A 26,307-nucleotide genomic window follows, 5' to 3' on the forward strand; every position below is an offset into this window, starting at 1 on the left:
GACATGGTACAAGAGATGTAGAGACTGCGGACATGATACAGGAGATGATCAGAGACTGCGGGCATGATACAGGAGATGGTCAGAGACTGCAGACATGATACAGGAGATGATCAGAGACTGTAGACATGATACAAGAGATGGTCAGGGACTGCAGACATGATACAGGAGATGGTCAGAGACTGCAGACATGATACAGGAGATGATCAGAGACTGAAGACATAATACAGGAGATGATCAGAGACTGCGGGCATGATACAGGAGATGATCAGAGACTGAAGACATAATACAGGAGATGATCAGAGACTGCAGACATAATACAGGAGAAGATCAGAGACTGCGGACATGATACAAGAGATGGTCAGAGACTGCAGACATAATACAGGAGATGATCAGAGACTGCAGACATGATACAGGAGATGATCAGAGACTGTAGACATGATACAAGAGATGGTCAGAGACTGCAGACATGATACAGGAGATGATCAGAGACTGAAGACATAATACAGGAGATGGTCAGAGACTGCAGACATGATACAGGAGATGATCAGAGACTGCAGACATAATACAGGAGATGGTCAGAGACTGCAGACATGATACAAGAGATGGTCAGAGACTGCAGACATGATACAAGAGATGGTCAGAGACTGCAGACATGGTACAAGAGATGTAGAGAGTGCGGACATGATACAGGAGATGATCAGAGACTGCGGGCATGATACAGGAGATGGTCAGAGACTGCAGACATGATACAGGAGATGATCAGAGACTGTAGACATGATACAAGAGATGGTCAGAGACTGCAGACATGATACAGGAGATGGTCAGAGACTGCAGACATGATACAGGAGATGATCAGAGACTGAAGACATAATACAGGAGATGATCAGAGACTGCGGGCATGATACAGGAGATGATCAGAGACTGAAGACATAATACAGGAGATGATCAGAGACTGCGGGCATGATACAGGAGATGATCAGAGACTGCGGGCATGATCCAGGAGATGATCAGAGAATGAAGACATAATACAGGAGATGATCAGAGACTGCGGGCATGATACAGGAGATGATCAGAGACTGAAGACATAATACGGGAGATGATCAGAGACTGCGGGCATGATACAGGAGATGATCAGAGACTGAAGACATAATACAGGAGATGATCAGAGACTGCGGGCATGATACAGGAGATGATCAGAGACTGTGGGCATGATAGAAGGGCACTAGGGGGGCCGGAGAGCACAGGGGAAGCAGAGAGCCCTGGAGTAGCTGAGAGGCATATGGGGTGGGGGGGGTTTGGAAAGCATTGTTGGGGGGGGGGGGGTGGCAGGGAAAACCAGGGGGATGGAGAGCACGGGGAGGGGGGACTGGAGATCACTGAGTGGGGAGCACAGGGGGGTGGAGAGTATTGGGGGAGCTGAAGAGCACTGGGGGGGCCAGCAAAAGAAGTTGGATAGGAGGGACAGCTACATATAGAGGAATTGATCTTTCCCTATTCCTCCTGCAGCTGCTGAAAGCCTGCAGGAGGGAGAGGAGGAGAATAAGGCATTCAGTGGCTGCAGGAGGAATATGGACAGATCAGTTCCTCTATATGCAGCTAATATTTTCTAATCAGGCAGGCCCCTGTACTACATGCCTCTTGGCAGAGCTAAAGTAGATTGTACAATCAGATTGCACTGTGTACAAGGAGTGATCAGCCTATTGATTTTTACTCACTGCTAAGTGCTAAGGCACCATAATAATAATTCAGGATGTCGGTTTCGCCTTATTTGAGATTTACCCACAACAAAAATGTCTTCCATCCACTTCCGCTCTTTGGTTCTTCTGGCGCGCCTGCGCATACTCCGCCCCTTCCTTGTGGCGTGGAGGCTGTCGGGAGTTGAGACCTGGTGGACACGTGCTGAGTTGGTGCACGCAGGGAGAGTCGCGCGGACGCAGACATGAGGCCAGGTAAGAGCACGTTATACCAGCGGGAGAGCAGAGAGGGGGCTCCGGCTGTGGGGAGAGGAGAGGCCGGGGATGTGAGGCCTGTGCGGTGGGATCGCTTCCAGCTGTGTTCCCGGGGATCGAACGGAGCCAGGCCGCCCTATGCTTCCCTCCCCGGCCACATGGACCCCGGAAATGTCCTCGGGATAGGAGGCTGATCTTCTATGTTATAGTCGGCTCTCCAAGCCTGATATATTTATTTACCATTGTCTGAGCTGAGCCATCTGATTGTATGTGTGTATGGTGCATCGCATGATCCTCAGCTGACCGATCGGGGGGGGGGGGGGGGGATTATTCTATTCCACCCCCCACATTGTGATGGATACAGAGACCCCGGTATATAAACATGCATGCTCAGCAGAACGACCGATGATCCATCGCCATCTCATATCTATGACCCCCCCCCCCCCACAAATATTCCTTTATATATATATATCAATCTCCTTCCAGCCCCCGCTATGTACTACCCGGGGGATGGGGGGTCAGCACGGGAGATTTTACCCGGGTGGTCCGCTCTGTGCAGACGATCGCTTGGCAGAGAATTCACAGCACTGCTGTAAAGAGGTCTCTGGCTCCAGGATCTGCTGAGGGTGAGGCTTCCCTTCCCTCAACAGTAGGAATCCCCTCCAAATAAATGACCCCCCTGCTGCCCTCCCCTTTGAGGGCCCCAGGCGCCCCTGTCTGTAAGCCCCTCTCCTGCTTGAGGGCCAGGGGTCCCTTGTCGTAACCCCCCCTCTTCTTGAGGGCCAGGGGTCCCTTGTCGTAACCCCCTCCCCCCTCTTTTTGAGGGCCAGGGGTCCCTTGTCGTAACCCCCCCTCTTCTTGAGGGCCAGAGGTCCCTTATAATCCCCCCCCATCTTGAGGGCCAGAGGTCCATTGACGTAACCCCTTTCTTCTCGAGGGCCAGAGGTCCCTTGTCGTAACCCCCTCCCTCTTGAGGGCCAGAGGTCCCTTGTCGTAATCCACCCCCCCCCTCTTGAGGGCCAGAGGTCCCTTGTCGTAATCCACCCCCCCCCTCTTGAGGGCCAGAGGTCCCTTGTCGTAATCCACCCCCCCCCCCTCTTGAGGGCCAGAGGTCCCTTGTCGTAATCCACCCCCCCCCCCTCTTGAGGGCCAGAGGTCCCTTGTCGTAACCCCCCCCCCCCCTTGAGGGCCAGAGGTCCCTTGTCATAACCCCCCCCCCCCCCCTTGAGGGCCAGAGGTCCCTTGTCATAACTCCCCCCCCCCCGAGGGCCAGAGGTCCCTTGTCGTAACTCCCCCCCCCCCCCCCCTCTCTTGAGGGCCAGAGGTCCCTTGAGGGCAAAAGGTCCCTTGCCATCCCCACAACCTCCTGGGGGGGGGGGGGGGGTCACCATTCCCGTTCTTCCCTCCCCTCTTAAGGGGAGATGTCCCCCGCCGCCGTCCTCCCCTGAGGGTGAGACCTCCCTTCCCTTTACCCTCCACCCCCCTCGCCGCCTTCCTTGCCTACTTGCTATACCTGTCCCGGGCCCGCAGATGGGCAAGTAGAGTCCATGGTCAATGGACTATATATATATATATATATATATATATATATATTCCTCATATGTGCAACATAAGTGTGTATACACCAGGTCCATGCTATGAAGAGAAGAGGTCCCATCGGGTGACACTGATATGGACCTGATTTGTAACTAAGCAGAGCAGACCAGCTGAACATGGCCTCTAAAACATGGAAAAAAATGGTTTCCAGCATCCATCCTCCGGGGCCTGACATTTTGGGGGCCACCTTGGCTTTTACAGAAGCTGCTGAGATAGTCCTGGTGCCAGATTCAGAGCTGAAATCTCACGGTGCTGGTTCTCTGCAAACCGATATCAGGCTGCCGGTGATGTCGCTTTTCATCCATTACAGGAAGAGACGGCCTGAGATGAAACATGCTGTGGTTTTAGTTGTTGCGTTGACCAGAAGTCTCACTTTTCTTCTCTCATTTTTCAGGATTCAGTCCGAGAGGAGGTTTTGGTGACCGCGGGGGTCGAGGCCGAGGCGGTTTTGGAGGACGTGGCAGAGGATTTGGTGATCGTGGCGGAAGAGGAGGATTTGGTGATCGTGGCGGCAGAGGAGGGTTTGGTGATCGTGGCGGCAGAGGAGGATTTGGAGATCGTGGCGGCAGAGGTAAGACCCCCGCAAAGAAGGAATTGTACTAAAATTGCACTTTTCTCTTTCGTTCTTCAAAGGAAACGCCCAGATCATTAGAATGAGACCTTAGACCAGTGACGGTGAACCTTGGCACCCCAGATGTTTTGGAACTACATTTCCCATGAGGCTTAACAACACTGTATAGAGTACAGGAACATCATGGGAAATGTAGTCCCAAAACATCTGGTGTGCCAAGGCACTGCCTTAGGGTATTGCGCCTCCTGCAGGAGTAGAATGATAGGTACAACCAAAAAATTAGAACGCCACCCAGGGGTGGCCAAACCTCCCCCCCCCCCCCCACATCTGCAACATATGCTCAGTTAGTAGCAAGCAGTACCGATATGAAACCAGCTTTGTGTTGGATGTCTCAAAGGAGGAGTTCTGATTGGCTGCTGGGATTACTGCACTGCGTGCTAACATTGCTCCTTTATGGACTTTGGGGCTGGGCAAACGTATTTCAATCTGGTTGTAGTATTATTATTATACAGGATTTATATAACGCCAGCCGTTTGCACAGCGCGAGGTCAGACACAGTACAGTTACAATGCAATTCAATACAGGAGGAATCGGAGGGTAAATATAAAAGGAAAGAAAAGCACGGCAGGATCTAAATGCTGGTTAAGAATGTTCTTTAGCCAGCTTCTATGTGGAGTACCGACTCATCTGTAATTTAGGCTCCATTCACACCTGAGTGTATCATTTTCTGGCTTTTTTCAGGTGTTTTTTGCAGGTTTTTGGAGGCAGGCATTGGCATCTAACAAAAACGCTTTTAATCGGCCAAAAAAGAGGCTCATGTACTTTTTTTGAGCTTCAGGCATTTTGCTTCGGGCAAAAAAAAACGCCCATATGTGAACAGGGGCCATTGAAATGAATGGGATTTTGCTTGTTGGGCGTTATGAGACTTTAGAGATGAGCGTTTTACGAGCTGAAATATGCTAAGGTGTGAATAGGGCCTAAGAGTGGAGCCCCTCTAAACCGCTCCTGAACACAAGATACTAATGTGGAAAGGAATGGGGAAGAACCCACAGGAGTTCTATAAGGGAGGAAGAGAAAAAAGTGCAAATGGTGGTCTCTCCTAGGTTAGGTAAACTTAAGTGTCCTATATATATAATCACATAAAGCAAGCTACACTCAATAGGTTAAAACTGAGACAACGTTGCCACTAAAAACAAACACCCGGGTTCACAGTCAAACCTCATGTACTAATTTCATATAGCAAATGACAGCTGGTGCATATATACCGGGATTCAGGTTGCAGTAAAAAACAGGAAACCACAGGGCTGTCTGCCGATAGTCAGTTGTACAGTATCCTGTCGATGTCTGTACTCACTGTTTACCACTTGGCTGTGAAATAACTATAGGGAGGTCTTAAAACGAAGGGCCCATGGATGCAAAATTCTTCATGGAAATACATGATAAATGGCTGTGGGTGCTGTGTATAGATACCAAATTTGTAGAAAGCACCAAGTGTGGGGTATATGTAAGAATAGTTACACAATCGTTCCTGTGTCAGGCACATATAAAGGTATCCTCGTGTAAGTGCAGAGCTGATAGAAAATGACCACCACTTCGCCACTAAGCTAGTCCATGGGTTTCCCGACCTGCTTTTCCCCCTTCCTCTCCTTTATTGCTGCTCCGTGGTGATCAGCTTAGATGTTGCTTAATGGCTGATCCCACTTTGTGCCGGTGACTCCGCTGGGTAGTACTCACATTTGCTGTGTCAGTGCGGGGGGGTCGCTTGAAGGTACGGGAATCTTCCCGGATAGTCCCCTGGGTTTCTTGAAGGTAGGGGAATCTTCCCGGATAGTCCCCTGGGTTGCTTGAAGGTACGGGAATCTTCCCGGATAGTTCCCTGGGTTGCTTGAAGGTACGGGAATCTTCCCGGATAGTTCCCTGGGTTGCTTGAAGGTACGGAAATCTTCCCGGATAGTTCCCTGGGTTGCTTGAAGGTACGGAAATCTTCCCGGATAGTCCCCTGGGTTGCTTGAAGGTAGGGGAATCTTCCCGGATAGTTCCCTGGGTTGCTTGAAGGTGCGGAAATCTTCCCGGATAGTTCCCTGGGTTGCTTGAAGGTACAGGAATCTTCCCGGACCGTTCTGGATATATATTCCATCCACTCACTGCTATTCAGCCGGCTCCATGTATAGCTGCGAGTGCCGTCAGTGTGTCCCATGCTCAGTAAGAGCGCATCCGGTGGTCAGGTCCTTTCTGTCGGCTGAGCTGGCTGTGGGTAAGGGAATCGGATGATTAGGAGCCTCAGATGGATAAGTGGGAGCCTCTGTTCTCCCTGGCTCGATGTCTAGTTCTGTGCTGCCCCCTGCTGGGCTGAGCGGCATGCGTCTGCCTGGATGGAGATCAGTAGGTTTGACTGTGAGCCGTGGCGTGCAGGAAAACGCACCAAAGCTTGCTTTGTGATTCCGTTTATTCTTATATATTTTTGACACCTAAAGCTTAAAAGCTAGGAGAGACAGAGGAATCAGAGGGCCCTGCTCAATCTTTCTAAAACTTGACATACATCTTACAATCTTATTTAGCTCTACTAATAACTATTATAGCACCAGGGTTTGATTGATTGGACCGTTTAGGTAGGTCCTCTTACATAGTTGGCCTATGCCAGAAGCAGTTGAAGACTTGTGAACCTTAGGAAAATGGTGTTACCGGACTCTGGTTGTATGGGATGTACAAGCCTCATGGCTCTGCTGTCCTTTTAATGTACTTGCACTGCCCTCAATGTTATGTTCTTACAATGCAGGAAGGGGCGGACCTCGAGGAAGAGGAGGCCGCGGCGGGGGAAGAGGCGGATTCGGAGGATTTGGAGCAGGAAGGAAAGTGGTGGTGGAACCACATAGACATGAAGGTAAATTTCCTCCATGATCGGCCGGAGTCCATCCGGTATCACAATGCAGGTCATCGTCCTGATGGCTCGAATCACGCCGGCCACAGATGACGCTTCTTTTTGTGTTGCAGGAGTGTTCATCTGCAGAGGGAAGGAGGACGCGCTGGTGACAAAGAATCTCGTTCCTGGCGAATCGGTCTACGGGGAGAAGAGGATGTCGGTGGAGGTGTGTAGAAATGAAGCCGTGTGAATTCACACAACCCCCACATCCTTCAAAGGGGAATCCTAATTCTGAACATAAGGAGCTTTGTTCAAATGCAGTTTAACCACTTCAGTACCGGCCACTTTCACCCCCTTCCTTCCCAGGCCAATTTTCAGCTTTCAGCGCTGTCACACTTTAGATTATTGCGCTGTCATGCAACACTGTACCCAAATTACATTTTTATAATTTCTTTTACACAAATAGAGCTTTCTTTTGGTGGTATTTAATCACCGCTGGGTTTTTCTTATTTTTTAAAAAAAAAAAAGACAGAAAAGTTTCTTATTTTTTTGTCAGCTTTTTGTAAATAAGTAATTTTTCCTCTTTCACTGATGTGCGCTGATGAGGCGACAGTATACATGAGCAGGCACTGATTGTGGGCACTTTTTTTTTTTTTACTGTACTGGTAATCAGGGAGCGCTTGACATCTGATGTAAGGGGGATAGGATGCTCTGGACATTACAGATGCAACCGGCCATTTGAAGGCAACCATAATTCTGATGTGGCCCACAATTAAATTGAGTTTGACACCCCTGGGTAAAGGTAACACATTACTCATGAAACAACCCAGAGGTATCAGGTACTGTTAGGTACAGGATCATAGGTGCTCTATTCCAGGAGTCCGAAGTCAAATGGAGAAGAATGCTGAGGAAATTTGGTTCGACGACCTTAAATATTTCAGGTTACAAAGGAAGTTGACAGGTTTCAGGTATCTCTGCCCCCTTCCTCAGGGCAAATGGCAAACTTCTTGTATATAATTGGTAGCAAAAATTAGACAGTGGGCTTCTAATCTTTAAACTTACTACCTAGAGCTGCATGATTCTGGATAAAATGAGAATCGCAATTTTTTATTTTTGATTAGAATAAAAATCATGACGGCGCACCGTCCGAGGTCCGTTTTTGCTCAGCGGGGGATCGATCTGCCGATCCCCACTGAGCAGGCGGATGACAGCTCTGTGTGCGCAGACAGAGCTGTCAGCTCCCCACTGTCTTCTATGGGGAGATTGGATGACAACAGACCGCCTGTCCATTCTCATCCGATCGGCCAGACGGATGGAAAATGGGGTTTCCATCCGTCTGGATTTCACGCACAGGATCAGAACGGAGAGCAGCGGGTGTCATCGGACATGTCACTGCTGACCTCCGCTGTCCCATAGGGATGCATGGAGCATCTGTTCAGGTCCGCCTGAAAAACTGACAGGCGGACGGATCGCCCGTGTGAATGGACCCTTACAGGCGAAAAGTTCATTCCTTTTGATCTAAAACAGGGTTGGGGAACCTATGGTCCAAGGGCCGTATGCGGCCCCCGAAGCCATCTGATCCGGCCCATTGGGAGGTCTCCGGAGTGGAAGGGGGACCGCCTCCTGATTATACACAGAGTGGGTCCCTCTGCTTATCCGGTGCGGCCGCTGTCATACAAAGTCAGGCCTCCTACCTATGATAGACAGCACAGTGGTGCTGTCTATCATAGGAGTCGGTCCAGGAAGCGTGACTTCGTATGAGAGTGCCCGCATCGGGTAGGTAGAAGAAACCTGCTCTGTGTGTAATCAGGAGGCGCTCTAATCCCCATGCGCTCTGCATTGATGGGGGGCACTAATCACTCTGCATTGATGGGGGGCACTAATCACTCTGCATTGATGGGGGGGCACTAATCACTCTGCATTGATGGGGGGGCACTAATCACTCTGCATTGATGGGGGGGCACTAATCACTCTGCATTGATGGGGGGGCACTAATCACTCTGCATTGATGGGGGGGCACTAATCACTCTGCATTGATGGGGGGCACTAATCACTCTGCATTGATGGGGGGCACTAATCACTCTGCATTGATGGGGGGCACTAATCACTCTGCATTGATGGGGGGCACTAATCACTCTGCATTGATGGGGGGCACTAATCACTCTGCATTGATGGGGGGCACTAATCACTCTGCATTGATGGGGGGCACTAATCACTCTGCATTGAGGGTGCTAATCACTCTGCATTGAGGGTGCTAATCACTCTGCATTGAGGGTGCTAATCACTCTGCATTGATGAGGGCGCTAATCACTCTGCATTAAGGGGGGCAAACCTGGAAAACCAGTTGCCAGTAGCAACATCATCAATACCAGCTAACATCACACACCTCACCAAAGAGAAGCAGTTGCAGCCATCACATTAGGGGTGAGTTAATTAAATGTTTGACCAAATATAACAGGCACATTTTTAAGTTGATAATTTTGTACGGCCCCCAAATGATTTTAAAAATACCCAAATGGCCCTCGGCGGAAAAAGGTTCCCCACCGCTGATCTAAAAGGACAAAATGATACATTGTAAAATGTGTTTATAGTTATCTAGCAGCCTTAACACTGTCGATAAACATTTGCTAGAGGCTTTTTTTTTTTTTTTTGACAGCTGTGAGTAAGCAGAGAACGGCTCTGTAAGACTTGAGGACATGCCATTATGTTAAGATCATAAGAGGGGGGGGGGGGTGAATCGAGATTATTTTTTTAACAATTAATTTTAGAGTTCTACTATAACCTGTAATTGCCAATTGATACAGTGTGAATTTTGGATTTTAACAGGTTTTTATCGGATTATAAATTTATTTAAAAAATAAAAAACGTAAGCCAAAAGAATTATTTTAATTATAAAACTCTGGTCCGACCGCATCTGGAGTATTCCGTCCAGTTCTGGTCACCAGTCCTCAGGAGGGATGTGTTGGAGCTGGAGAGAGTCCAGAGAAGGGCAACCAAACTAATTAGGGGATTGGAGGACCTTGACTATGAAGAGCGTCTACAATCGCTCGATTTATTCTCCCTGGAGAAGAGACGTCTGAGGGGGGACATGATAGCAATTTATAAATATCTTAATGGGGATCCCAGCTTAGAAAAAAAGCTGTTCATTCGAAGGGATTGCATGAGGACTCGAGGGCATACAATGCGATTAGAGGAGAAGCGTTTTAACCTCAGGCAACGCGGGGGGTTCTTTACTGTTAGGGCAACAAGATTGTGGAATTCTCTACCACAAGAGGTGGTTTCTGCGGGTAGTATGGTGGCTTTCAAAAGACTCTTAGACTTACATCTCAAGGATCAGAACATTCAGGGGTATGGGAGATGATTACAGCCACACATGCCTACACAGGTTGAACTGGATGGACTATTGTCTTTATTCAACCTCACCTACTATGTAACTATGTAACTATGAATTATTTTATCAATTCACAGTAATGGGTTTAATTGTTAGAAGCACATCTACGAGAGCACTAAAGCTGGCCATACTTGTCAGATTAAAGCAAGCAATGTGACGGATTTGGGCTCTACTTGTGATCTGTAAAGAGCAGACTTGGCTTTGTTTGAGCTACATATGACCCTCAGCTGGACTAAGGAGTGAACGTGGCCTTCAGTCTTCTTTTTTTTTTTGTAACTCCTTAGAGTTATTTGTAGGCATGCACTCCTAGTAGTATAGTATAAGTAAGGAATATGATACTGATAGGCTGACCTGATCTTATAAATTCTGCAGGAGGGAGAAACAAAGATTGAGTACAGAGCCTGGAATCCATTCAGATCGAAGTTGGCAGCTGCCATCTTGGGTGGTGTTGATCAGATCCACATTAAGCCCGGTTCTAAAGTCTTATATTTGGGAGCTGCTTCTGGAACAACCGTATCCCACGTTTCTGACCTGGTTGGCCCCGTAAGTATTCAGATTGTCCAGATTTTATGGAATCTACACCCCCCCCCCCCCCCCCCCCCCAAAAGCACTCTGTTTTTAGATGTTCAAGGTCACAATACTGCTCTTGCTCATTTTGTGTCAATGTTCTGCTTGACAGGAAGGTTTGGTTTATGCTGTGGAATTTTCTCACCGATCGGGCCGCGATCTCATCAACGTGGCCAAAAAGCGCACAAACATTATCCCCATTATCGAGGATGCCAGGCACCCCCACAAATACCGAATGTTGTTAGGTAAGGGCTACGTCATGATACATGTTATGTCAGTTTGTTCTTCAACCTGGTAACAGTTGTAAGTCTTCTGCTGTGACTGAATCTCAAACCGTTATCTTTTCAGGAATGGTCGACGTTGTTTTCGCTGATGTTGCACAGCCAGATCAGACCAGAATTGTAGCCATAAACGCCCACCATTTCCTGAAGAATGGTGGCCATTTTGTCATATCTATAAAGGTTTGTACAAAAGGGGGGGAAAAAAATAGCGGTCTTCAAGAAGACTTGATGGATAGCTGAACTTCACCATGCGCTAATGGGCTTGGGCTTCCACCGTACTTGTTAGACAGAGCCGTTGTTTCAGTGAAACAGTGCTTGGGTGGGGAGGGAGGAGTGCCATGTGTCTGGAATGATGCGACTCCTGGTATGAGGTTACAATCCTATATTGGGAGTATAAAAACGGACAGCTTGAGCCAATGTGTTGTGGAGGAATTGCCTCCCCCCTTCACAGCTGTTGGTACTTGCTTATGGAGGTGGGTGGGCTCTGTGGTGGTACCTGAATTTCTTGCAATGGAAGACTGCCAGCTTGAGATATTTAAAGGCAGCAAGCTTTGCAAATATCTCAAGCTAGCACTCTGCCATTGCAAGAAATTCAGGTACCACCACAGAGCCCAGCCACCTCCATAAGCGAGTACCAACAGCCCCTAAAAAGGGAGAGGCAATTCCTCCAAAACGTGTTTGCTCGACCTATACATGATTGTAACCTCATACTTCTGGCTGCCTGTGTTCCTCAGGTGCATGCTGTTTCCTGCATTGGGCCGCTAAAGTCAATACAGGACATGGGTAGTTAGTGAATAGGGCCAGCTGGTTACAGCTGATATACCATTGGGTTGGTCGGATGTGAAGATTCTGGCTTTAACAATGCAGGACAGCGGAGTCCAGACTAGCTGCCTACTGGAGAAAAAACATTCAATCATCTGTTGCAGGAACAATTATTTCAGGGTTTTCTTTTTTTTTTTTTTTTTTGGAAGCTTCAGTTGCTTGAGAGTGAACCTGTTCCTGTTGAAAGTAGAAGTTCACTCTAAGTTTTATGTAAAGTCGACCCCCCCCCCCTTTCTTTTTTTTTTTTTTAAAATAGGAGTATTGGAGAAGTAAGGCCCTCGTCAAGTTTTTCTCCTTTGGCTCCCATATAGAAGATTCCTTTTAATTTCCTGCCCTTAACCACTTTACCACCGGAGGATTTTGCTGTCTTACGTCTGGGCTGCTTTTTGCGATTCGGTGATGTGCAACTTTAACTGACAATTGCGCGGTCGTGCGATGCCATACCCAAACGAAATTTTTGTCCTTTTTTCCCCACAAACAGAGCTTTCTTTTGGTGGTATTTGATCACCTGTGCAATTTTTACTTTTTGCGCTATAAACAAAAAAAAGAGCGTAAATTTTGAAAAAACAATATTTTTCACATTTTTTTTATATGAAATTCCCCCCCCCCCCCCCCCCCAAAAAATGTAAAAATCTAAATTTGTTTAAATTTTTGGCCAATTTGTTTTCTGCTACCTATGTTTGGTAAAAAAAATACACAATAAGCGTATTTTGATTGGTTTGCGAACGTTATTGCATTTACTAACTAAGATTTCTGTCATTTTTGGTGTTTTTTTTTTTTTTAACGCGTAATGGCGGCGATCTGCGTTTTTTTTTTTTTTTTTTTTTTTTTTTTTTTTGCGGGACTGGGACATTGCGGCGGACAGATCGGACCCTTGACTGACATTTTTGACACTTTTGGGGGTACCAGTGACATTACTGCAGTAATCAGTGCTATAAATATGCACTTACTGTAAAAATGACACTGGCAGGGAAGGGGTTAATTTTATTGGAGGGAGGGGTTAATGTATGCCTGGTGCTTACTAACGTGTGTGGGGGGAGGTGACTGAGTGACACAAGGACAGATCGCATGTTCAGCTATGCTGAACCCTGCAATCTGACCCTGCCTGTCACTTAGGAGATCCGCCCGCTTGTGTTTACACAAGCAGGCGGATCTCCACACTAGATCCCCGAAGATCGGGGAAGAGCGGCGGTGATCGCCGCTGCTCCTCCCCTGGCCCGACTCCCGCTGTGACTGAATACAGCAGGAGCGAGCCTCCGGCGGCGCCCTCGCCGCCGAGAAAGGGGAGTGTCTGACGACGTAGTACTACGTCGTCAGACGATAACGAGCCACTCTGCCGCAGTAATATTACTGCAGGCAGACGTAAAGTGGTTAAACATGACAGGAAGCAAGAGGAGATGACTCCAAATTAGGGGAATCCCCTTCCCCCAGGTGTCATTAGAACATGTATTGCCATTGGAAGATGTTCTCTTCCCCTGCTCTGATGACGACTCAATAGTTTTGGATTTCCCATCAAGTTCTGTACCAGTGATAATGGTTCAATGAGACAAAAGTGTTAAGCCTCCTTTTTTTTTTTTTTTTTCTTGCCAGGCAAATTGCATCGACTCGACAGCGGCTCCGGAGGCTGTCTTTGCATCTGAAGTGAAGAAGATGCAGCAGGAGAACATGAAGCCCCAGGAGCAGCTGACCCTGGAGCCATATGAGAGGGACCATGCAGTGGTGGTCGGAGTGTACAGGTGGGTGCGATGGAGCAAAGATTGAACTTGGGTACCTCTGACATCACACAAGGCTTAGAAATAATTAGTTGGGTATTAACCACTTGACAACCAGTGATGTACCTGTACATTGCTAGACTTTAAGTGGTTATACCCCCTCCCTTCTGCGGCTTTACCATGATCTCCCGTTCCACCAGGAGTCCTGATTGACCAGCTAGCGCTTTTGCTGGCTGATCGGAGAGCCTAACAAAGACCGGATTGGCTTTGTTTGGCTCTCAGCTATGCTAACCCGGAAGTGATGACCTCACATCACTTCCGGGTTACCCTGATGTAAATGGTACCGTTTTCAAAAATCAAAAGCATATGAACACACCGATCTTTGTGTGATCAGATGTTTTTAAGAGCCGAGGAAGGATTTTGGGGTCTTAGATCCCAGATCTCTCCATAAAGAGTACCTGTCACATACCTATTTACATTCCTTGTGACAGCAATAAAAGTAAGCAAAAGAAAAAAAAAATTTGGAAGTCACCCTGTGTTCGTGCGCAAAGGCAAACGCGTGCATCAGTCTGGCAAGCAGCGACACAATCAGCATTCCAATTCATCCCAAAGGTGCTAGTAGGGTTGAGGTCAGGATTCTGTGTAGGACACTAAAGTTCTTACACAGCAAGCTGGTCAATTTTGGAGCTGGTTTTCCACACTGGTACACAGTCCTGTTGGAACAGAAAAGGGACTTCATCAAAAACGTACACTTTAAGGCCCGTACACACGTACCGATCGTCAGCCGACGATCGTCCGTCTTTTGTCCCCGGGCTGTCGGTGTCTGTTGAAAAGTGCAAAGACAGCACAAGAATTTTGTCTGCCGACTGCAGAAGTGATGTCGTGTGATGGTTAACTTTCCCTGTGTTTTTTCTTTTCTGAGCATGCCCAGTCTTCCAAATCTGCGGTCTGTCGGCCGAATTCTGTACTGACTGGCAAACAATCGGCCGCTCTGGTGTCGGCATACAGAAATTTTAATGTTTGCAAGACAGATTCTTGTCCGCAGAATGTGCGCTGACGGCTGTTGGAGGCACCATACTAACAAGCGTACAATCGGCAGATCTTTCGTCCGCCGACGTTTGTATGCCGACGATCGGTACGTGTGTACGGGCCTTTAGAAAGCTGTGCTTTTTTTTTTTTTTCTCCACTGAGTAACCCAAGAACAGCCACATTGCGGGGATATCATACAATCTGCCTAAAGCCCCGTACACACGTACCGATTGTCGGCCGTAAATATTCGGCCGACGACCGATCGTAGGCTTGTTAGTATGATGCTGCCGACAGCGCATTTTCGGCCGAACAGAATCTGTTGTGCAGGCTTTAAAACTTTTGTTGGCCAACACCAGAATGGCCGATTGTTCGCCAGTCAGTACAGATTTCGGCCGACAGACGGCAGATTAGCAAGACTGGGCATGCTCAGAAAAGAAAAAAGACAAGGAAAGTTAACCATCACATGACATCACTTCTGCAGTCGGCTGTTGTTGGCCGACAAAATTCGTGTGCAGTCTTTTGCAGTTTTCAACAGACAGGACATCCCTGGACAAAAGACGGCCGACGATCGGTACGTGTGTACGGGGCTTAAGAGCAGATTCAGCCTCATGCCTGCATGGGGTAGCGGAGTTCCTCTGTTCCAAAATCAAAATTAAAAAGAAGGAACTGTAAGGGGGGAGGGAACCCAAGTTGGGTTCCCTGGAAAGGTATCTGATGTGGTGGCCTGCTGGGTGGGTCTCCCAGTGTTTTTTGGCTAAACGGGGATGGCTGGTTGTTTCCCAAAGGCCCCCACATCTGGGGGGAGGCAGTCAACAAGCTAAATCAGTGTAATTTGCAGAGAAAGTATAATCAAACCAATAGAACCAAGTTTTACAGAATTGTTCTTTGTGATTAGATGAGGCCAGGTCTAACATTGCACAAATTTCCTGAATTGTTTGACACCAAACCCCCCAATGGGGGGGTTGTAAGGTCTGTTTCCAGAATAAAGGAATACAGAATATCTTTTGGATGACATAGGAGCCAGGTGAAGCAGGTTTAAAATGTCTTTTTTCCCTTGTTCACATTGAACACGGCTTTGAAATAGTGCTACTTAATCTGAATGCGCAACGATTTTTCAAAGCCGCATTAAAGTCCGACTCAGGTTTCATGAACAGATGCCTTTCAAATCTCCCCCGAAGTCGCCAAAAGTAGTGCAGGAACTACTTTTGGAAATCAGTGCGGCATCACACCGGCATCAGTGCGATGCAATTGGCTGTGATTTAACATGCAATTTGACCTGTCAAATCTCGCTGATGTGAACGATGCCGATGTTTGCGTGAAAGTTATAGCCTACAAACTGGCATATAAACTCGCAAGAAGCAACTTTTATCCAGAGGCTTGGTTCGTCTGCACCACATCCCTAAACAATGTTAAACAAGAAGGGTTGCTCCCATGGGAGCTGGGATTTTTAAGGCGCCAATAATATACTCAAAACTTTGATATTTTATTCCATTTGTTTTATTTTATCTTTAAGTATGTACAAAGACAGTTAAGACATACAATACACAAAAATTGATTAAAAAGTATTCAAAGATGGTGGTTTGGAAGATGATTAGTATAGTCCAGAATTCATAATGGTTCAGGAGTGATAGTCCCAACATGTTTCTTTACTGTAGCTTCTTCAGGGAAATGCTGTATTATCACACAATCTATTTGAACCTAGAATGATCGTCCAAATGGATATCACCAGTGACACTAAGACAGTGATCAGTACTAATACTATGTACTGTCACTGTACTAATGACACAGATTGAAAAGGATTTAAATATGTGCGTTCAGTGTGTGGACAGATCATTCCATTCCTACAGAGCTCTGTGGTGTTTACCAACACAGAGCTCTGGCCTGTGATTGTACACAGCCAATTAGCAGGCCCTGGCTGTAAATCATTGGTGAAATTTGCTGACAGGCTCCTGCTAAGGACGTGACCAGTGACATTAAGACAGTGATCAGGACTAATACTATACACTGTCACTGTACTAATGACACTGGTTGAAAAGGGGTTAAATATGTGCGATCAGTGTGTGGACAGATCGTTCCATTCCTACAGAGCTCTGTGGTGTTTACCAACACAGAGCTCTGGGCTGTGATTGTACATAGCCAATCAGAAGGTCCTGGCTGTGAATCATTGGCCGGAACTTGCTGACAGGCTCCTGCTAAACACGCCCAGAAGTCGGCAGTGACGTACAGGTACATCGCTTTACCTATAGGCGGCCACTTGCCTGCAGTACATGGCTGGCAGCAAGTAGATGATGCTCTTTTCCCCAAATTAATTTCCTTTTTTTCTGTGTTGCAGGCCTCCACCAAAACAGAAGAAATGATCTGGGGTCACCAAAACCATTTAAGACTTTATTTTTTATACGTATGACGACTTATTTTTACGCCAATTTTTCTCCTTCAAAGAGTGACGATTGCCAGGAGCCCCCAGAATTTGTGCCGTCTACCTCCTCCCGCCTGAGCTCAGCAGAACAGATATCTGCATGTGTTTGTGTGAGGAGCACCGCAATCTCCATTTAACAGAGCATTGATGAGAATAAAACAATTGTCCCTGCCATAGTATGAAGACGTTGTGCTTGTGTAAGGGGCAAGTAGCCTTGTTTTTAAATGCTGTAATGGAATAGTAACCAATCAGAATTGATCTTGTACTGGCTTGATTACAGCATTGAATCCTGATTTGGCTGCTATAGGTTACAACACTTTGGAATTAGCTCCTCTCATTGGAAACGGCTGAAGTTATGTTTGTGCATGTAGGTACAACAGATGCATTGCATGGTGTGGGGGCTGTAAGGGGTGCTTTACACGGGCCCAGCTTGTATGCAAGCTTTTAAAGTACCATTCAGTTTCTAAATATTGAACACAGATCCTAATGGGAGTGCTGATTAGCACTTTAACAAGCTGCTAGCAGGCTTCAGTAGGCTTTCAACAAGATTGTTTCCAGTTCCATTGTTCATTTGTAGCAGTAATGTCAATTTATAGAACTCAAGTTATATGTTGGGGAAGATTTCGTGACAATATAAGAAGCAGATTGCCAGGTGCCCAAAAACATATTTGTTCTGACCAATGAGTGATGTTCCTCTGGTCTCCTGGCATGGTTAGTCACCCTGAGGAAGTGTGCTGAAGCCTGCTTGAAGCTTGATCTTGTACTGGCTTGAGTACAGCATTGAATCCTGATTGGTTGGATGTTCCTCTGGTGTCCTGGCATGGTTAGTCACCCTGAGGAAGTGTGCTGAAGCCTGCTAGAAGCTTGCCTAAAGTGGCAATCAGCACTCCCATTATGATATGTGTTCATCATTTAAAATACTTTAGCTGAAATAGTACTTTAAAAGCTTCAACAAAGCTTGCTGTTCACATTACTCATAGGCCTGCTTCACACGGGCTTCAGCTTGTATAAGTCTGAGATGCTTTACCATGTACATCAGTAAAAACATGGACTTTATAGGCACCAGTCACAGAGATGCTTCACCAATAAATGAGAAATGTAACCTGATCCCTTTTGCTTAGATATTATAAGGAGGTATGGAGATTTCTTAAAGGACATGTCCACTTCATTTAAATCGTATCTTGTTACACCGCATTTAATCGTGGTGGGTTTCCAGTTCAATTGTTAATTTGTAGCAGAAATGTCAATTTATAGAACTCAAAAGTTATGTTGGGGAAGATTTAGCAGAAATATAAGAAGCAGATGGCCAGGTGCCCAAACAGTTATTTGTTCTGACCAATCAGTGATGTTCCTCTGGTCTCCTGGCATGGGTTTGTCACCCTGAGGAAGTGTACAGTGTTCTACTCTGCTAATGTACTTCGAGACAGAACTGTCACACGAAAAAGAGTGCCCAAGAGTAATTTTTCTTTCACGTCAATCCCTAAATAAACATTACTGCAGAATTTTATATTGAACGCCTTTTAAAGAAAAAAGGTATTTATCAGAATGATTTTAGACTTGGAATGTCTGAATTTTTTTTTTTTCTTTACCTTGCTATTGTATATTTTTATATGATGTGTGATAAAGCTGGAACAGAACAGTAAAAACGTTATCTAAGGATACTTGATCTGTGTTTGAGTGAGTTTTTTTTTTTTTTGGAAAGAACATTTTGTATTTAATGGTAAAATACCAATACCCTTCGTAGATGTGTCCCCCCCCCCCCCCAAACTCTTCATAAATCTGAACTGATTGATTTGTATTAATTTTAATACTTTTGCTGCTGCTGTATAACCATTGCAGTGGTGGTGATGCCGACCTGTAAACAGATTCCCAACTCCTATAGCTTGCAGGAATTATTTTGCCTTTTTATTACTTGCCGACTGCCCCACACAGATTTACTGTGGCAGGGCGGTTCGGCTGCGCATAATCACGTAGATTTACGTGATTATTTGCATGCTGTCTTGGCGGCGCACACCGCTGGAGTGATTAGACACAGCGGGAGCCAGACTGTGGGAGGAGCGGGCACAATCGCCGCTGGCCTCCTGCAATCCTCAGAGAAACTGACAGGAGAGCCGTCTGCCTATGTACACAAAGAAGGCGGCTCTCCTGTCAGTCAGGCACAATGAGCTTGTGTATCTCAGCGAAGCTGAAACACTGTTCTGTGTGCCTGTCCCAGAGCGCTCCCCCCCACAGTTAGCACAATTTAGGCTCACACTTAACCCCTTGATCACCCCCAGTATAACCCTTTCCCTGCCAGTGTCATTTATACAGTAACCGTGCATATTATTTAGCACTGATCACTATTGGTGTCACTGGTCCCCAAAAAGTGTCAGTGTCAGATTTGTCCGCCGCAATGTCAGTCCCGCTAACAATTGCTGATTGCCACCATTACTAATAAAACAACAAAAAAAGTCCAAAAATCTATCCCATAGTTTGTAGACACTATAACTTTTGAGCAAACCAATGTATACTTTTTGGGATTTTTTTTTGCCAAAAATATGTAGCAGAATACAAATTGGCCTAGGCTGATAAAAAAAAAATGATTGGGAATATTTTATAGCAGAAAGTAAAAAAAAAATATTTTTTCACAATTGTCGCTGTTTTGTTTATAGCGCAAAATCTAAAAACCGCAGAGGTGACCAAATGCCACCAAAAGAAAGTATTTGTGGGGAAAAAAATGGCATCAATTGTATTTGGGTACAGCGTTGCATGGCCGTACAATTGTCCGTTAAAGTAACACAGTGCCGATCATTAAGGGGGTAAAACCTCTTGGGGCTGAAGTGGTTAATACTTTTGCTGCTGCGGCATAACCATTGCAGTGGTGGCAACGCCAACCTGTAAACAGATTCCCAGCTCCTATAGCTGGCAAGAATTATTTTGCCTTTTTAATTAATAGATGGCAGCTTTTTCATAGCGATCCCCTTTGTGATGTGAGCACATTTTATTGGCTGTACAATGCCAGGATCCTCTCAGAATCCAAAAGTGGAGTCTGCAGCCTTGACATCAATGCAAGGAGACTGTCAAGGACCAGTTGGTGCCCGAGGTGCATTTGTAAGTGCTTGATTAGTGGAGCCCTGCAAATGATGTTGACAAGGGTCCTGCACAATGGACTTAGGTCAGTTCTTACACTTGCACAAAGTCAGGGATTTCGTAGGATTAGAGTCAGGTGTACAATTAATCAATGATACCAAGCAGGTTCTAATTATCAATTTCATATGAAGGTTGAAACAGTCATTAATTGAAACAGCTGTGTACGTGGCCTAAAACTGAGTGAGGAACAGCCAAACTCTGCTACAAAGGGGAAGTTGTAGAAGACCATTTCTTTTTACAGGTTATATCATGGAAAGACCGTGCACAGCAACAAGACACCAGGTAGTTATACTGCATCAGCAAGGTCTCTCCCAGCCAAAGATTTCAAAGAACACTGGTGTTTTCAAGATGTGCTGTTTAATCCCTTTGAAGAAAAAAAAAAAAAAAACCAAAGTAATGTGCAACGTAGAGGACTGTAGACACAGTGGACGGCCAAGGAAACTTAATGCAGCATTTGAAAAGCATCATGCTTACATCTTTTTGACGTTGGAAGATGTACAGTGGTGCCATCAGCAGAGAACTGGCAGAAGCCAGTGCGACCCTCAGATACACCCATCTACTGTTTGTAGAAGTCTGGCCAGAAGTGATTTTCATGAAAGAATTGCAGCCAAAAATCCAAACCTCTCCTAAGCGGCTCAGCTATAAACAAAAAGGATCTGGGGTGCAGAAAAATCACAGCAAGCACTCTACACCAGTGGTTCTGTGGAAGAGGTTGCTAGGGGTTCCTTGAGCAATTTCTGCTTCTCAAATAAGTTCCCACTGACACCATTGCTCTTTTTAGCTATCTGGAAGAAGGTAATTCTTCCCAATATCCACAAGTGTAGGGAGCATTAGTCCCACTGACCATCACGCTAAGGCAGTGATGGAGAACCTTGGCACCCCAGATGTTTTTGAACTGCAATTCCCATGATGTTCAACTACACTGTAGAGTGCATGAGCATCATGGAAAATGCAGTTCCAAAACATCTGGGGTGCCAAGGTTCCCCATCACTGCCCTAAGGTATCATGAGTTGTAAATATAGTAATTTTTAACAGGGGTTCCCTGAGACCTGAAAATTATTTCAAAGGTTCCTCCACGTTGAGAAAGGCTGTTCTAGACTGATATGTCAGAATGTGAAATATTTGGCTGTAGCAGGAGCAGTTTGTTGGAGGAAGGGCTGGAGAGCGATACAATGAATGTCTGCAGGTAACAGGTAAGCATGGTTCTTGCAAGTTTGGGGCTGCATTTCTAAAAAAAAAGAAAAAGTTGGAGATTTGCTGTCTTCGATGCTGAGAAATACACGCAAATGCTTACCTGTCATGCCATACTATCAAAGGAGGCATGTGATTGTCCCCAAATATATTCTGCAGCAGGAAAACCCCAAACACACAGCCAATGTCAATAAGAAGTATCTTCAGTGTAAAGAAGGACCAGGATTTCTAGAAGAAATGGGACTAACAGGGATGGAAGCGCAGTGCTTTACAGGCCAATGCCTCATATAAAGTCCCAATCTGTCTTTTATACTGTATCCCCCAAGGGGATGGAGGTGTGTGTCTCAGCTAGTCCTTTTCAGTTTTATACCATCGCTACAACATAGCTATAAGGCTCCGTTCACATGTCAGCGGTTCCGCCCGCGATCAGGAGATTATTGCAAATCGCGGGACGCCTGTGCGTTGCCCGTTGATTTGCAATAGCCCCCCAAACGCTGAGCGTTGTTGCGGCGATTTCCGCCTGCCGAATCGCAGTAACATCGCGCAATAAAAATCGCGGGACGCAATACGCTCCAAAGAAGCTCTTGTACTATTTGGGCGTAATGCGTCCCGCGATTTTTTTTTGCGCGATGTTACCGCGATTCGGCAGGCGGAAAGTAATTAACGTCACTAGCCTGGGAGGGTCTGGGGAGCGAGCGCGCTCCCGCGCGGTCACGGACCCCCCCCCCCCCCCGCGCGCATGTGACCGGCGGACCCGATGTCCGCCGGTCACTCGGTGATCGTCGGGGGAGAGGGAGAAAGTCAGGCGGCTCGGGTAAACAAGTCACCTGTCATTCTCCTCGGTGTAAAAACACTGATCAAACGGTTCTACTATGTAGAACCGTTTGATCAGTGTCCTTACACCTCAAGCCACAGCCAATCACAGTAAGAATCACGCCCCTAGGGACACACACAGCCCCTCCCTCTCAAATAAAGTTAACCCCTTCACTACCAGTGTATTTTTACAGTAACAGTGCATATGTATAGCACTGATTACTGCAGTAATGTCACTGGTACCCCCAAAAGTGTCAAAAATGTCAGTCAAGGGTCCGATCTGTCCACCGCAATGTCGCAGTACCGCAAAAAAAAAAATCGCAGATCGCCGCCATTACGCGTTAAAAAAAACAACAAAAATGACAAAAATCTTTCCCTTTGTTAGTAAACGCGATAACTTTTGCGCAAACCAATAAAAATACGCTTTTTGCGATTTTTTTTACCAAACATAGGTAGCATAAAACAAATTGGCTGAAAATGTTAAAAAATTTTGATTTTTACATATTTTTTGGGGGGAATTTCATATAAAAAAAAAAAAAATGTGAAAAATAGTTATTTTTGCAAAATTTACACTCTTTTTTTGTTTATAGCGCAAAAAGTAAAAAGCGCACAGGTGATCAAATACCACCAAAAGAAAGCTCTGTTTGTGGGAAAAAAAAGGACATCAAATTCGTTTAGGTACAGCGTCGCACAACCGCACAATTGTCCGTTAAAGTCACGCAGTGCCGAATCGCAAAATACCCCCTGGTCGTTTAGCAGCCAAATCCTCCAGGGCTTAAGTGGTTAAAGTATTTTTATTACAAAAAAAAAAAGTATCTTAACCTGGTAAAATTGAATTTGGTGCAGTGCTAATTGTGACCACAAGAGGGCAGAATTAACAAGAGAAATTTCCAGCTGAACAAATGCATTCTATATTGAACTGAGCAGGTTGAGGTCTGGATTTGTGTCTGATATTGCTACTTCTAGTACCCCACCCCTTTTTTCTATGTTTAACAAATCGGGACGAAAAAAACTTCCAAAAAGGGTTAAAAATTATAAATGGGAAGAAGTGGAATTGATCTCTGCTAGGCAGGCTATGTAAGCCACAGCACCTGATCTGAATACTTTATTTTTTGTAAAAACGTAGTGCATGGTCCCCATGTCTTTTCTCTACACATGCCACAAGTACAGAAAAATCCCTGTTGATCCTGCTTGCGAAGTATCCTGTGCTGCACTGAAATGCTGAAAAGTGTCACCAGCCATGAAAGCCTTCACCTTTATGGACTACAGAACATCTCCTTCCACCATGTTATTGTGGGGGAGGTGTTTGCTAGCTCTGCCCCAGGCTGACAATGTTGCTTTACCAAAGAGATAGTACAGTACCTAGTAGCACCCTAGGGACAGCAAGTGGTGTTGTTGGCAGGATCACCTAAATGGAAAAGGCCTGAAAGATTAATATATTGCAGAATACTGGCTGCATTATTTTCATTTTTGTTTCTAGGTCTAGATACACTTAAAGCATTGGATCAGTGTTGTCTGTTTTCAGGAGATGTCGGTATCCATTGAGGAAGAGCTTGCAGAGCAGGACAATAAAGGAGACAGCATAAACAGAAAGCAGGAGAGGGAAATGGTAATAGAGAGAGCAGACACACAAGTATATACAGGTGCATTTCCTAAAATTAGAATATCAACAAAAAGTTAATTTATTTCAGGAATTCTATTCAAAAAGTGAAACTCCTATTTCTCTTTCGTTCATCGGCGGACACAGCTCCAGCATCTTCTTGACCATTGGGTTATGCTGCCCCCCTACAGCAGTAGGACACTAGGCAGGAATAAAACATTACCACGCCTATGGGGCAGTCCCAGGTGCCATACTCCCACTTCTAGCTGTAGGCACTCAGTTTTTTTTTCTGCCTAGTCAGGAGTAAGGACCTAGTTGCTTGCTGGGATCTCTGGTCCCAGCATTTTTTTTCCTCTTATTTTCTGTGAGAACTACAATCAACTGCTGCACTGGATGTCCTAGATCTTTATGGTCTCCCCAGTCCAGCCAGCGAGCACGACCCGATCTCAGCGAGCGCTAAGTTGGCCACGACGTAGCCCCACTGGACGGGGGCTGGCCGGCGAGTTAAATGTCTCACGAGAATGCTCATACTTGGTCAAGGCCTGGGTCACAGCGTACCTCTGGCCTGCAGCACCCCCATTCCAAGATGGTGCGGTGGTCTGCTTGCAGTGGTGCCCACTTGGTTTCCATGGTGCAGTAAATAGTGTCCTCCCTTTCACTGGTGGCCTGTTGGGGTGGACGTGGGCTCCTCCCTGGATTAGTCAGACCCCCAAATTCCCACCCTTCCCGCACAGCGTCTCCCCCTCATTTATCGGAGGGACCACCTCCCATTTGCCCACACCTACCTACCCTGGGGGGGGGGACCATTCAGGATTAGCTGTTTTGGAGTTTTTGAGCGGGTAATGGGGGGGGGGGGGTCTGCCAGGGCCCCCCTTTCTGCCCATTTATTTCTGGGGTTCTCAAGAGCTGCCATTTTGTTGTGGATGGCTGCTTTATCGGCAGCTATGTTTGTGTAGTCCAGGGGCCATTTTCTTGTAGTTTCCCATTCAATAAAGCAACGGCCATGTTTTTGATGCCTACAGAGCGGTGATTCGGCAGTGAACCTCTAGTGTCACCTCCTGCACTTCCTCTCTCTCTCTGATCACCGCACAGAGTACACCCAGAGCGCTCTGCTCTGTACCTGAGTTGGTGGTGGTGAGTCCCCTATATGTTTAACGGCTGTCCCTCTTTTCTTCTATAGCAGCAACTTGGTGTGCAGGGACTTGTGGTGCTGGGGTTTTTTTAGCGGGGTTTTTTCCTATTTTGCGAAGTAGTCCCTGGGTTCACCATGGAATCCCTGGAGCATGTTTCCGCACCCGTCTCTCTGAGGGTGCAGGGCCCTCCAGGAGCCCAGTCCACTTTGTCAGCGGTCCTGGAGGCACTAGTGGCCAAGGTAGCTATAGTCTTGCAAAACAGGACAGGCAAAAAGCGCCCCCCTGCCTTCATCCTCTTTTTCCTCAGATTCTGAGGTTGAGTTGGCCACCACAGATGCGAGTCTCCCTACTCGGCCTGTGTCCACGCACCCTGAGTGCTCTGATAGGGAGGATAATTCCTCCTCCACTACAGCCGTGCATGAAAAGGCGCTATTGGATGCACTGATTGTAGCAGTGCAGGAAACTAAAACTGGAGGACACAGCTGCTGCGTCAGAAGAAGCGGTACATTTCGGTACCTGCAAATCCTCTAAGACGACAAAGGTTTTTTCCCTTTCCAGCCTATTTTGATAAAATTGTCACGAGTCAGTGTTTCACCTTAAGGCACTGTAAAGGTACCAAAGCGTTTCTCGCTAGAAGGTATCCTTTTTGAAGAGTCCCTGTTAAAAAAGCTTACAGTCTCTCACCTGTGGTGGACTCTCAGGTTTCCAGACTCAATAAAGTGACCCTTCTCGCGGTGGAGGACTCTCCTTTTAAAGACCCTTTTCACAAGAGAGCTGAATCTCTGGTCCAACATCTTTTTTTTTTTACCATGGCTGGTTCCATCCTTAGACCAGTGTATACCATAACTTTGGTCTCCCAGTCCTTAACTAAATGGGCAAAGCTTTTGTGCCAGGATTTTGAGGAACAGATTTCCCCCTAACCTCACGGGGCTGGCGGACCAGTTGGTTCAGGGGTTGCAGTTCATCTGTGATGCTTCTCTGGATGCAGCTCTTTAGTCTGCAGGGTATCTAACAGCATTGACCCTGATGCGCATGATTTGGCTCAAACGTTGGTCTGCAGACCACGCGTCAAAGAAGGTCCCGTCTGATCTTCTCTTTGTAGGAGATCGTCGGGAGCTTTCATGGATGAGATCATTAAGGGTCTTACGGGGGGGGGGAGAGAGTACTCTTCTCCCACAAGCTACCAAGAGCAAGGAGGCTTGTCACAAATGTGGGCCTTTCCTCTCTGCTCACAGGCGGTCCTTTCG

The 26,307-nt window shown here is 46.5% G+C and overlaps 1 protein-coding gene across 1 annotated transcript; it reads left to right on the top strand.

Moving 5' to 3' along the window:
- Positions 1-1,939: 1,939 nt before the first annotated feature.
- On the top strand, positions 1,940-17,296 carry FBL (fibrillarin; the record flags this gene model as incomplete). The annotated part of the gene is made up of 9 exons (XM_082274009.1): positions 1,940-1,949; positions 3,940-4,116; positions 6,893-6,997; positions 7,108-7,202; positions 10,740-10,910; positions 11,047-11,179; positions 11,283-11,395; positions 13,628-13,773; positions 17,111-17,296. 9 exons carry the CDS (start codon positions 1,940-1,942, stop codon positions 17,133-17,135), a joined length of 975 nt encoding a protein of 324 aa, XP_082130135.1. The 3' UTR covers positions 17,136-17,296.
- Positions 17,297-26,307: the final 9,011 nt, after the last annotated feature.

This window comes from Pelophylax lessonae, assembly GCF_965119305.1.
Source record: "Pelophylax lessonae genome assembly, chromosome: 12".
NCBI classification, from domain to species: Eukaryota; Metazoa; Chordata; class Amphibia; order Anura; family Ranidae; genus Pelophylax; species Pelophylax lessonae.